The following is a 14,363-nucleotide window of genomic DNA, read 5'->3' as shown; positions in this document are numbered from 1 at the left end:
CCAACAGCACCACTTCTGATCTTGCTCTCTGCTATGACCTGAGAAAGCAGTAGAAGATAGCCCAGGTCCTTGGGCCCCTGCACCCGCATGGGAAGACCAGGAGGAAGCTCCCGGCTCCTTGCTTTAGATTGGAGCAGCTCCAGCTGTTGTGGCCAATTGGAGAGTGTACCAGCAGATGGAAGACCTCTCTATACTTCTCTGTGTTAACTTTCCAATAAATTAATCTTTAAAAAACAAAAAGAATCTAAGTAACTTGGACTATAAAGTTACCCAAATAACTTCACTATTTAGAAATTTAACTTAATGCTGCAAATGATTTTATACAATTACCTTCCATGTGAACCTTCTAGAGTTTATCAAAAAACTATTTCATAACTTTAAATTGATTGTTCATTTATCCAGTTAATTTTAAATAATTTAGAACTCTGGCTTCAAATTGATGAGAAGTCTGCTACTTTTCACCAAACTGAAAGTGATGCAGCAGCTTTATCAAAACTCCCAGAGATCAGTTAATTTGGTAACTAACAGAAGGCTAGAGAGCAGGAATTTAGCCTACAAGAGACTCCTACATCTTAAATCAGAGCACCTGCATTCCATTTCCAGCTCTCACTACTGACTCCATCTTCCTGCTAATGCAGACCCTGGAAGGAAGCAGTGATGCCTCAAGTAATGGGTTCCTGTCCCCTACATAGGTGGAGACCTAGACTGATTTCCAGGCTCCTGGTTCAAGCCCTGCCCCAGGCACTGAGGGTATCTTGGGGGTGGGGGTGGGGGAACCAGTGGCTATGAGCTCTCAAATTTTTTTTAAAAATTTTAAAGTGCAGATATTGGGCACAGCAGTTAAGAGGCTACTCTGGACACCTACCCCATATAGCAGTGCCTGGGCTCAAGTTCCAGCTCCGCTTCTGTTTCCAGCTTCCTAGTGAGTACCTGCTTGAGTAGCAGGTGATGGATGGCTCAAGCACTTGGGTCCCTTCCACCTGTGTGAGAGACCTAGATTAAGTTCCTGGCTCTTGAGTGCATTTAAAGCATGGATGGAATCCATTGGATGGAAGAATGCTGTCTCAATCTCTCTCCCTTTCAAATAAAAGGATTTTTAAAAACACTATGCTAGTAATCTTCCCATCAATGTTTAAACCTGGGTCTGCATATATTTTACTCATTATTTGGTAATGCTAAAAACAGACTTGTAATCCTAAAGCATGTTAGACATGATCCCTAAGTCAAGATAGCCAGTTATTTCATTATTTAGGAATTCTTTACTGAAAAAAATTTATTTGAAAGGCAGAACAGTGAGTGATACCTTCCATCTGCTGGTTCACTCCCCAAATGGTTGCAATTGCTAGAGCTGGGCCAGGTCAAAACCAGGAGCCAGGAACTCCATCCAGGTTGCCTCCATGAACGGCAGAAGCCCATGCACTTGAGACATCACCTTCCGTCTCCCAAGTGCATTAGCAGAAAGCTGGCTTGGAAGCAGAATTGCTGGGACTTGTACTGGCACTCTGACATGGGAAACTGGTGTTGTGACAGCTTAACCTGCTGCACAATGCCAGCCCTCATTCAGAAATTACTTAACAAAAATGATTTTATACAATTACTTCCTACTTCCTATGTAAATCTACCAAAATCTACCACAAAAAGAAACTGTTCACTTTATCCAGTAATCTTAAATAACTTAGAACTCTAGCTCCAAACTGATCAAAACACAGAATGCCATTAACAAATCAAGGGTCTTTACTGATCTGTAAAATATAAATTAAGATGAGCAAGTTGATCTAACTTAAAGGGAAAAACTTCAAACCACTATCTAATTTTTCATTCACCTGCTGCAAAGCACAGCTGAAATGAAGAATCTTGAGTGGCTAAAATTTTCCAATACTTTATATCATATAAATTTCCTGGAACAATTATTAATTTGATCTTTAAAATTTGGGACTAGTTTCAACAGTGTGGGATATACATTTTATCCTAAAAATGTTTTTCCAATCTTACCTCCTGAAGAAAAGTTTTTTCTGGTCAGTCCCCAACACACACTTGTAGAGGCGGATATAGAAATCTTACACAGTGCTATGAATAGATCACCAGGAAAGTTCATCTATATCTTCTCTACTGAGAAGTTTCAGGTTCTGAAACTGCATATGCCTTAAGCCTTTATTTTTCATTTGAAACATAACTAAATGATCACTCCTCTTTTAATAATCGTGTAGAGCTTGATAAATTTGCTCCAATTTCTGAACTTGGGTAATATCCATAATTTCAGATAATCTCAATTTTCTCATCCTTTTCTTCTGATATGTGTAGTAATCCTTGAGAGAGCTAAGATTTAAGGAAAAAGTGTTCAGCAGATTGTCTCACTTTTCTTTTCTTACTGCTTTTCAAATTCTTAACTTGCATACCATGTTCAATTGTTAAGGTTTTACTCTTTCATACACCAAATCTCACAAATAATAATACGCGGTTTCTTTTAGAACAGTTCTTATTTTTACTGAGGTTGTATGAAATGCAACCAGAATATTTGGGAACAATAAAAACTACAGATTAAATTAGGGACATAGATAAATGCTGCAGACATCAGTAGTTTATTGTTTGTTTAGTCCAAACACATTCAAAATGGAAACTCAAAGAATATTCTCCACCTGAAACAAACTAGATTCTACTAGCATATAATGCTTAACACATTACAGCAATAAAGATGGTAATCCACTGTCTTCTATACCTACTAAAGCCAAGATGGTAAAGCCAATTTGGTTGCAATAGTGTCATAAGGATAGAATATTACCATCAAAAAATAAAATAAAATCAGCAAATAACAATAATGGTAGATGGATATTTTTACTCTGTTTCACGAAAAAGGGGACAAAATGTTAAAAGTCCACAGTACTGCAGGTGAACAATCACCATGTAAACTTCTCCATATGATGTTTTAAATTTTATTCATGGTATGTAAAGACTGAAGCTGAATGGCTCTTTGCTCTAATTTTCTATTACACTTAACAACTGTCATTACTTTTGGTGGCAAAACAGTTTTCACGGGGGACAGGGCAATATTTTGGACTGGAAATTATACATACACACACACACACACACTATACATATATATACATCCACATCTGTGTGTATGTATATATACATATATGTAAAATGAGGAGGAAAAAATAGTAGAGGAAAAATATGGTTGGTGGAGGAAGGGATGGTTGGGGGAGAGAGACCCAACACTGACGAAAAATAGCCACTTATTTAAAAGAAGTTTGAATAAAGGCGTCAAAACTTCAACGTAATTTTCTGGTTAAGAACTTCAAGTACTATACATCAGAAAGTGTAAAACTGTTAAATCAACAAATAAAAAAAATCTTAAGCCCCCCCAAAATGGAAACTATGAAAATCTGTGTCCCTAAAATAAATGCAATAGTGCAAGTCTTTTCCTCCAACATGGAAGACCTCATTCAAAGGGGAAAAAAAAGGACAGAATTTTACTCATATTGCCCAGTATATGTAAAACAAAACATGTTCATCATTTGCTAGTTTACTAAATAGCAAACAGTTGCATAATTCAGAACCAATTTGTTACTACGTCAAGTGCATTTTTTTTGTTTTGTTTTGTTTTGTTTTTTTTACTAAGATAGAATGGAGAAGTCTTCCATGCTAACAAGCAGCTTTAAGTGGTCACAATTATTTACCCCACTTCTTGCCTGAAACATCAGAAACTGATATGTACTGATTGCTCCAAGCATAACATTAGATAACCTTTGCCATAGCTGTGGTTTACTGGAACTTCCCATACAGACAGACAATACTCCAGCAGCTACAAACTCTGCTCACAGAATTGTTTAGAGATTCATGTAAAAATAAAAGATGTCATCCCAGACTTAAATTCAGGAGCCATTCGGGTGCTGACATCAGTTCAAGAAATTGTGCAAAATGAATGACAGTTCCCTGCCCCCCAAATAGAAAATGCAAACACTTAAGAGCTGCTGTTCTTTCCCCCCGAAAATTGCAGTATCCTCACTTCAGGTGTACTTGCCATTTATGGAATCTAACCACTTTTAAAATGCCACTAAAAGTACATCAAACTGATAGACTTTTCTAAGCATTCAAGTGATTTCAACGGTCACACTGAAGGTAAGAGAAACGTCAACTATAGACTTACTCAAATAATTAACTTCCTCCTCCCTCCCTCCCAAACACACAAGACTCCCTCCCACAGAGAGCAAAGTTGTTAACTGAAAAACAAGATAAATAATATGCTAGTCCATTTTACTGATTTTAAAGATACTGCAATTTTTATATACTTCAATGATTTTTCAACATTTCGCAGCTGTTTGGCTTTGCAGCACAGCAATTCATACACTATACTGTACAAAATTACCAGCAAGACTGGAATGATGTATTAATAGAAGGCACCATCATGCTTATTACATTACCAGAGAACAAAAATACAGTAAAGACAATTTTCACTGTACACAGTTTAAAGAAAGGAAAAGGGGGAGGAGGAGTGTGTTGAGCAGCCAACCATCCCTGTACTGAAGAGGGGCAGGTAGAAAAAACCTTAGATGTGGAGCTACTAAATCTGGTCTAATATTTAAGACCATAACATTTGAAGTTCTGATTTTTGTTATTTAGTTCGTAACTAAATGATTTCCTTCTGGAATATACTTGTAGTCTTGTTAAGGTTTATGTGTACTCACGCTGGTCACAGCAAGCAGACAAAATGCCCTCATCATTTCACAAACTATTCTCTACTGGAAAAGAAGAAAGATATTTTTTCCCTGTTGCCTCCTGTTGCAGATTTCAATGTTAATAAGTTCAGAGTACCCATTAGTGCATTTTGATGAGTGCATAACAAGTTTCTGTTGGTTTGTATTTTTGGGGGGAAGCCAAGAAAAAAGGCAAGATTCTCCATTTGCACAAATTGCACTATTTGTGTTTCCAACATTAATAGGCAGAAACAGTAACACTTAAACAAAATGTGCAGCAGAGGATTTTTTTTTGACTCAAAGGACCTGAATTCAGTGGGCATGTCCTTTTAAGTTCATTTTGTTGTAGACAGTTTAAGATATGGTCATTTCTCAGTCCTTAATTCTCCAAGTCTAGATTTATAAATTAACAATGTGAATCCTGTTGTGAAATTGGGGAAATAATGTCCACCTCAATTTAAATGATAACCAAAAGATGCTTTGCACATCAAAGAAATGATCAAAAAGGCTGTGTCACATTCCAAAGCCAAAAAAATTAACAAGAATGCAAACACGATGAATAATGTACCACTGTCAAGCCTTTGCCAACAGTGGAGCTTCAGCGGCGCTGTCCTGTGAAGCGGCCTTCCATTTGCCCGGTTCCTCTTCCAGAGCCAAGTTTCTGTGCCATGCCACCTCTTGGAGGAGGTCCTCTTCCATCACGGTCACGCATCATTCCACCACCCACTATTCCACGTGGACCACCAGGACCTCGATCGTTGCGCCTAATATCTCTGCGATCATCACCACCACCTCTGGTTTCTCGTTCTCTTGCAGCTCTTGTTTTCTTCTCTTCCACATTTAAACGTACTTCCCCTCGAAACATAATTGGCTTTAAGAGGGGAGAAAAATATTTACATGGGCAAGTTATATACATCAACAGAAATATATTATCTTGTATAGAAAAGTTAGAAACTTCTCAGAAATAGGATAGCATTCAAGAAATTCTTACTATGTTAACTTTCCAATCTTCATCAGAGCAAGTACTGAAATTTACAATGACCTATACTGTTGAATTTAAAACCTTCTAATGAATATTAACTGCATAAATACTATTTCAGAATGAGCTAATTTCAGCTTTACTAACAAGATTTTCTACAAGTATAAAATATCAGAGTATCATATACAAAATAAATAATAATAAAGTATTGAATTACACCCCTTAAATCACTTACTTTTGCAATTAAGATTCTCTGAACGGGTTCAGAGTCATCAAAAACCACAAAACCAAAATTTGGAAGCTTTCCCCCAACACCTTTGGTATTGATGCGAAGTTCCACAACGTTTCCAAAACCTGTGAAAATATACATTACATGAGCATTAAATATTTTAACAGTATTTTGAGGGCTTTAATTGTTCAGGATGTATAACTTTAATCTTGATCCATTTAAAAGTAAAATTTGCAAACTGCTTTACCTAGAGACAGCTAAGATACAGTCATCCATGCAGTTCATTGCCTAAGACACCAACAGGTGAACTGGCTGTATTACCTTTCTTCATCTTTATAAGGACAGTTACCTGCATAGTTTTGGAAAATCTTAATTTTGAGTTGTATTTGCCAAATAAGTTCTATCTCCCAAGTTAAGACCCATTCAGCTGTTTCTCCTAACCTCTACTAAGTTAGAAATATCTGAAACACCTACTACCTCTGATCAATTATGGTAAGACTAGTAATTGGACACAAAATAGAAAGCTAAACAATCAAAGTAATTGGTGGAGTAGATGTTTGGCCTAGCAGTTAATATGTCTCATAACAGAGTGGGTTAAACTCTGAGCTCTGGCTCCCAGTTCTAGTTTTCCACTAGTGTAGACCCTGGCAGGTGGCAAGTGTTGGCTCAAATGGCTGGGTCTCTGACATCCTCATGAGAGATTTGGATTGATTCCCCAACTCCTTGCTCTAGATCAGCCTGGCCATTGAAGACATCTGGGGGAATGAACCAGTGGATGGTATCTCTCTGCCAACCTGTCTCTCAAATATATAAAATTTTAAAAGTAGTAAATATAAACTGGTTATATTATAAAAGTGTTTTATATAGGTTCTGCTTATTTAAAACAATTTTCAAAAAATTGAAATTTTAATTTAGAAGTAAAATAAACCACTTACTCATGAAGAATTCTTTCAGCTCATTTTCATCAATGTCATGCGGTAAGTTACCAACAAAAAGTTGATGACTGTCTGGATAGCGAATTATTCTACGGTTGTCAGAGTCATTCTGTTCCATATCTCCCCTGCCTGAGAACAGGAATTAAAGTTTACAATGTCATAAAAAAACCAGTTCAAAGCAATAAATGTAAAAACCACTTAATACTGATATTCCTGTTTTAGTTTAGTAAAATCAAGTTGAGCTCCTTGCAAAGAGAAAAGAAGTTATCTCTTATTAGTAGGTTAGTTAGAGAATAACATGACACTAACCTGTAAAGTGAGGGTACTGACTAGACAACTAAAGTCTCTTCTTCCATGTATTACTGATTTGATTACACAAGTCAAATATTAGTACTGCATGTATTCTTCTTTAAGCAAACTATTGCCATTATCCAGGAACCAATACATTTCATATACTGAGATTTTCTTATTATATTTGCTTAGTCTTTTTGAATTCATAAAATAAATGTTTGGTTGTATGACATTATAGCCAAGTCAGTAAATTTTCATAGCAGTAGTATCTCACTTACATATCTTTCATATATATTAGGCTACTCTACCATAAATAATTTTATTTGATACTCCAATTACACAATGAACACAGTGAGGCATTTAGACACATATGATGAGAAAAATTTATATAATTTAATGGCACAAGAGAAGCTCAGAATTTAAGGGAGCTGATCAACATCATTTACTTAATCAGGAGCAAAGCTAGGACAAACCCCCAGCAACTGTGACTTTTGTTTTAGTAACAGATCACTTATTTTACTTTTTTTATTTTTGAATAACAGGCTGAGTTTGATGAATACTATCTCCCACCTCCTCCCAAAGGCAAGCTAAGAAGTACTACATATTAGCTAACAATGTAAACAAGTCAAAAATCATGGCAACTTACTTAATACCTAAGACAATCAAAATAAGAAGAATCAGGGTGTGCTTAGTGTTTATCTGTGAAGAGATAAGAGTGCTAAGTAAGAGAGTTAGGTTATTGGCAGCTCGGTTTAGAATTTTTAAAAACCAGTGACAATAACCACATAAAACTTGTCTGTCTTCACACCTTCAAAATACAGGTCTCCATAGAAAATCAACCAATCCTCCCCTGGAAAGTTGGTTTTTCTGCTCTAGACTGCATTTCAGCAGGTTACTCACATCTTTAATGGAATCTGATATTACAAAGATCCAAGGATAAAACACACGCGTTTTTAAAGGTCATTCTTCTCCAACTTTCCAAGTACTAAATAGTAATGGCTATAAAGGGGCTGACTCACCTGGTCTTGGTCCTCTAGGAGGGAAACCAGGTCGTTCCCTAGGTCGTTGTTCGCGCACACGAGGTGGCTGAGATTGAACTTCCGGTTTAGCTTCAACTCTTGGCTAAAATGTAAGGGAAAAGACACACTATAAAGCAATACTTCTACTGGAGAAAAACCAATGTAAGCAACTAGAAACAAATCACTAGCAAGCATGTAATATGTACAATATCTTTAACACAATGTCTTTATGTATGTGGAAAATAAGTTTTGATGTTCTGTACCAATCTAGGACTGTAGAGTAATTTTTCTCTTCCCATTCAAGGCTGTGTAACTCACAATAAGCTGCTCTTAACAATCACATTGTTTTCAAAGTTATACCAACATCAGAACAGTATAAAAGGTACTATTACAAAAAAAAAAAAAATCACAAAAATGCAGGATGAGCCACTTTATGTAAATACATAAACAAAAGTAAAAGCCATCTTTATCAAAGACAAAAATATCTAGTTTGCTGCCATTCTAAATGTTCAGTGCCAGATACTAGCTCCTACAACCCCGCTCCATTATCTCAAAATCAGTATTTTAATGGTTTAAAGCATTCAATTCCAGCTTTCTCTAGCACCCAGAAAGGGCACCTTTAGTTTTAAATGCACATAATAAAACATGACAAGAACTTCTGGGAATTTGTATGCAGCAAGTCAAGTACTCAGGGAAGTCCTTTAGATTCCTACTGTTCTTCCTTAGAAGAAAAACATGCATTCATTTAAATTTCTCCCTCAAGTAAATGTTCCTAACTATATCTTGGGGTAGGAGTGAGGGGGTAACTGGACATTTTAAGATGCCTTCCATAATTTCTGTATAAATTAAATATTCCATAGTGTAAATAATTTATTAAATATATTAAAGCAACTGTTTTAATTTTTTTTTTTAAATCCACATTTGCGATTACCCTTCCCCTTAATATTATAGCATTTTCAGTAGTCCCAACCTATTCAGGCCATCTACTGCCCAGATATTTATGGCCCAAGGAAGAGAAAAAACATATGAACCATCAAAGAATACTGAAAACACTCAGCAGACATGGAGAACATCTACTCTAATCAGAAAGCTAGTAATTTCAGTCTTGTCTTTATAGGTGATCATCTTGGGGCCTTGCAGTCAAAGGGTAGCTCAAATTCTTTAATCATTTATGTGACTGGATATTATAATTTGCAAGACAAATTCTAATATAAAAATTATGCTTCTTTTAATGACGATTTGTTAATTATTTCAGCCACTGTTAATTAAAAGGTATATTAAAACTCCTACACTAGCGGTTTTCAACAGATCTGCTTGGCCTTCCCAAGTTGTTTTCCTCCATGAAGATGTTCCAATTCCCACAAGATGAAATTGCTTCTCGTGTTCTGGAATTCCATTAGTTAAAAAATAAGAATTTTAACCCTCTTACTTTCATTATATATATATTGTTTATTCCAATAAGGATCATGTCTAATTTCATATTTTTACTTCTCCCAAAGAACCAAGCAGTATTTTAAGCACAGATGTTCAGTAACTGTTTGTTCACTTACAATTAAAATTAAGTTATATTTCTAGTTCTCTGACCCAAAATATGTAGAATATTCTGTATCTGACAAGGAGATGCAATAACACCCCAAGACCACTGCTATCTATATTTAGGTTTCAATCCCATATAATAATTTGACCTAAAATGTGATGCCTGAAAAAGGCAATTATTTAGAAATTTCACTAAGGGAATGTAAACACACATTATATTTCAGTTTGAATATTAAACAGAATCAAAGGAGAGATATTCTGTTCAAAGTTTAATGAGGCTAGTATACAACCAGAAGTAAAAGCAGCATAAACGTCCCTTGTATTTAAAAAAAAAATTTTTTTTCAGTACAAAGTCTCATCCAATCCAAAGTTTATCAAACAACTTGATGCCCTGGCTTTGATTGATTTAAATTAATTTTTTTTTAAATTGCCAAATAAAACTATAAGTAACCAACAAAAACAGGTCTTATTCTTAAAGGTTTTAAAAACAGATGAATTTAAATAATTTCTAACATCTTACAAATAATTCAAACCATTGATCAATCAGGGAAACTGACTTCAGATACTTGATGTCAGTGCATGTAAAATGTAAGACCAAAAAACTAACAATGTACCTTTCAATAACCAATGATCATATGTCAACTAAGCCAGCTGTGCACTTACAATCTTTCAGGCCTGATTTTCATGATTAAATTAGTTGTTCCAAACAGACAGAATGGCTACTATGCCACCTACTATTATTAGGGCCTTAAAATTAGTTCCCTGTAACCAGAACATGTGAAAACATAAGAAATCCCAAAAATGAAGGTCAACAGAATATGAAATTAAAATGAACCATCAAATCAAGTCAATAAAAGCAGATGTAACCACAACTGATAAACAAACTTTTCAATTAAACATAAGCTATTTAGATGAACTAGTTAATTTCCAATTTACCAAGAAAAAAAAACTTACCTACTTCTAAATTAATGCCTACCAATATCCTAGAATTAGATTTACTTTTATCAGTAATCTTGTTACATATGTATGAAATAAAAATGCTACATAAAAGTAACAAAACAAAATTGAAGTGCTATTAAAAGAAGTGGAAAACAGGAATCCACTTTAGATATAGCAGCATAAAGAGAGATCAGAAAGTTCTTTTAAACTTTAAAACTTTCAACACTTTAGTAAAAATTGTTTTAAGGGAGCAGGAATGGAAAATACAACCTAGTTTCCTACAATTTGAAAAATAGCTTAAAGGTCACAGCTTATAATTACTTGGGATGCATAACTTTTCCTGAACAACAGACTAGAATCTGATTTAGGCAATCCTTAATACAGATATCTGCATTATCCTCCAACAAGGAGCTAAAGAAGGCAGAAGTTTGCATGATTCACCCAGGGAGTCTGGTATCCAACTCTCTGAATTTAAAGCCTATTCCATAGCTGTCTTGACCATGGGTGAGTGACTCTAGACTCAATCTTCCTCTCTCTAAAATGATAAAAACAGTACCCACGCTCCTCAAAGGTTGGTTGTGAGGGTTCAAATGAGAATGAATATAAAATGCTTAGGCACAATGCCTCGTAAACATTAAAGGCATAGTAAGCACTAACTTTTAACTATTTAAAATAAATGTAGTCAACTCTCTAACAATCCTAAGATTCCAAATTGAAATCTGGTAAGAAATGAAGGTTTCAGAAGAAAAGCCGCAAGTCATTTATGAGGTCTTCATATGGGGTGAAAAGCACAAACAATACTGGACAAACTGATTTTCTTCATTAAGACAGAACCCTGTTTTATGACTGAAAAGTAACCATCATTTCCTGAATAACTGGGAAATAAAAAAACAGACACACACACAAAAACATGTATAATGGACTGTGTATTCTATTATGTTGCTGGTAATAATGTATACTACAAAGTGGCTAATAAGCACTAGTTATTTAAAAAAAAAAAACTCAGTTTTGACTGTTAGAGCATATAGAAGATGTTTAACCACTTAAAGTGTAAATTTTCTAGTGAAATGAAGTTTAACTCAAATGTAAGGGAAAAGAATTGGACACCCGGTAGCTGTACCTAAAAACTTAATTAGAATTTAGTTAACCCTCAACTGTACCTAACAATATATTAGATGGCCATTGTCTTATTTTCACATTTTTTGAAAGTTCTGAAATGGATAAGATGACAAACAGACAAAAAGCAGAATACTGGAATGATCAGTTAATGTGAACACTACAGTCATAAGTTGGTACAGGCTTCAATTAAATGGTGTGAACCGCTTACAGAGAGAGCTGAGGCAGTGTATTTTCTTTTAAAGCTTCCATTTAAAAAAAAAAAAAAGATTCTTTAAAATGCCACATTAGTTTGTGCCTTTCCAATTTCTTACCTAAGATAATTTTTGTAAATAAAATTTAGAACTTTTAAAAAAAGGAATATGTTTTGCTACTCTAAGAAGCCTTTTAAATAACAATATTATATACTGATAAAACCAACTTAATCTGTATTCACACACCCAAACCCCAAATACCACCTATGTAGATGATGAATGGAGATTCAGCATTTAAAGTGGGTGCACTGACATTTAATACAATTTTTGTATATTTAATTCATAATTTGATTCATTAAAAAAAAGTATAAAAAAATAAGCAGTTGGCAATGTAACAAGGATACAATCCAATGTGTTCACAGATTGGTTACCTGTGAGACTGGTGCTTTAACATGGGGTGGAATTCCAGAGGAAGAAACAGTACCACTAGGAGGCAGGTTTTTACTGGTCACTGAAGCCCAGGAGAAAGCCTGCAGGAAATGCAACAAACCTAGACTACTAATCATGGAAAACCACCAACATTCCTATAGGGAAACTTCCAAATATATATTTTCTTTTCATTTCTAAACTATTGCTCTATATTGGAGGATTCCTAGAAGAAAGGCACACACACACATGCCAGTCTATGTGCCTGCTTTCAAAATCTCATTATGCAAGATTTATGACTCTTGTTTTGACTGAGCTATTAAATAAATCCACAAGCAAGTGCCTACATACTCTAAATAGATGAGCAAGTGGCAAACAAAACCACTAACAACATGCTGAAATATATAAGCCTAGTAGAACCAATTTCTTTGTTCTTTTGGGGAAAGACAGGGTGTGTGATGGTGTTAAGGGGAGAGGGGAAAGATAGGAAAGAAGAGAGTACTAGCTGGAAACTTAAACAGACATTAACAAATTGAACATGGAAATCTCCTCTCACTACCCAAAAATACTTTAACCTACTTTACAGAATATAAAAGAAGTTTTAGGTAAGCTTACATGATACACTATGGGTGTCACTCATCTTTCCAAGATTTAATTGGTATAAGTAAGGAAATTGATCTCATTTAAGCTACAAACAAGTAAACAAGTATCTTTTAATTACAGACCAATTTTTCTTTTTCTGGTAGTTGGGATATTCCATGACTCCTGGTGCTTCTGTGCTTAGAGAATTTAATAGAGAATCAAACAGCAACTAATAGCCTCGTACATGGACCCAAAAAATTGCATGTAAGTTATCAAACCTTGCATACAAAGATTAATCTTAAGTTATAAAATTCACAATTAGTGGTAATTTTTTAGGGAGAAAATTAAATTTTCCTCAGTATAACAAAGACCTCACAGCTTCTTTCATTACATAAAAAAAGCAGAATACTGTATTAAATAATTTAACACATGCTTCATTACTGATACCAACTGTAAAAGTGATGGCAAAGGTCTGAAGTTTCTCTGATCTAACCTTTGGTGGCTCTTGTGGCAGAGAAACAGGTTCCGCAGGGGGAGGAGTAGTAGATTTCTCCTCTAATTCTTCTAAATTCTTCTCTTCCACCTGTGGTTTCAGCTCCTCAGTCTTCGTTTCCGATTCTGGCTCTGGCTCAGGCTCATGAGAAGATTCTTCTAAAGGCTCCTCTATGCCATTACTGCAATAAAATATTTAGTTCTCCTTTCAGTATGAGTAAAATGATCAGTGCAAATAAGATGAAATTCAATTCCTTTTCAATCTCATGGACACAATTAATATAAAACATTCATTTGTAAGGACTTTTTCCAAAAAAATTCCAATAAAAATCAGAAGGCAGAAAAGAGCAGTATTCATAAACAGTTCTATTCACAAGCAATTCTTTTAATGACACCACTTGAAAACTAGACTACTGAGAAAGTTTTCTTCATGTTAACTGTAAGCCCCACATTTTATAATAAAATGCTTACTAAAGACTCCATATTATCAATAAATGAAAACTACTTTGGTACAAACCATGTTCAATTTTCGATGTAAAGTTTTATTTCTGAAGTTTAAGGTTTCTGCATATGTGTGTGGAGAAAGAGAAGGAGGGAGAAAAGGAGAAATAGACCTAAATAGCTAGTTTTATCAATAATTTATTTCTAACAATAATTCTTAGAATAAAAACCACCTTGCAAATTCCTTTACAGTTCAGACCAAATTTAACCTTGCAAACAACTATTCTTACGTCACAGGATGAGCTTCGTAATAACCACTGTTGGCATTTTCTTGTACAGGTTCAGGAGATGGTTGCCTTTCTTCTTGTTCCTCTTCTACTTCATCTTCTGATTCTGACAATAAAACAATATATCACAGATTTTTTGCAAAGAAGATTTACATAATTTCTGATAAAAATTTTCATGTTTAAGGAATTGGTATGATAGAAAA

The 14,363-nt window shown here is 34.8% G+C and overlaps 1 protein-coding gene across 22 annotated transcripts in view; it reads right to left on the bottom strand.

Annotated features, from left to right (window-relative positions):
- Positions 1-1,863: 1,863 nt before the first annotated feature.
- Positions 1,864-14,363, bottom strand: part of G3BP2 (G3BP stress granule assembly factor 2) — a 75,948-nt gene continuing 63,448 nt past the window's right edge. For 11 of the 22 annotated variants that reach the window (XM_051819681.2, XM_070048006.1, XM_070048007.1 and 8 more), the window contains 7 exons: positions 14,164-14,266; positions 13,434-13,614; positions 12,364-12,462; positions 8,148-8,250; positions 6,838-6,966; positions 5,909-6,027; positions 2,561-5,565 (listed from right to left, as the gene is read on the bottom strand). In XM_051819681.2, coding sequence (XP_051675641.1) covers positions 5,293-5,565; positions 5,909-6,027; positions 6,838-6,966; positions 8,148-8,250; positions 12,364-12,462; positions 13,434-13,614; positions 14,164-14,266 — 1,007 coding nt within the window. In that variant the 3' untranslated portion in view covers positions 2,561-5,292. Of the gene's footprint in view, positions 2,317-2,560; positions 5,566-5,908; positions 6,028-6,837; positions 6,967-8,147; positions 8,251-12,363; positions 12,463-13,433; positions 13,615-14,163; positions 14,267-14,363 lie in introns of those variants that run through there. The other 11 variants (XM_070048011.1, XM_070048014.1, XM_070048013.1 and 8 more) reach the window with 2 other exon arrangements.

The sequence above is a fragment of the Oryctolagus cuniculus genome, chromosome 8, assembly GCF_964237555.1.
Source record: "Oryctolagus cuniculus chromosome 8, mOryCun1.1, whole genome shotgun sequence".
Lineage (NCBI taxonomy): Eukaryota > Metazoa > Chordata > Mammalia > Lagomorpha > Leporidae > Oryctolagus > Oryctolagus cuniculus.
This window is presented reverse-complemented; position numbering and strand designations above follow the sequence as displayed.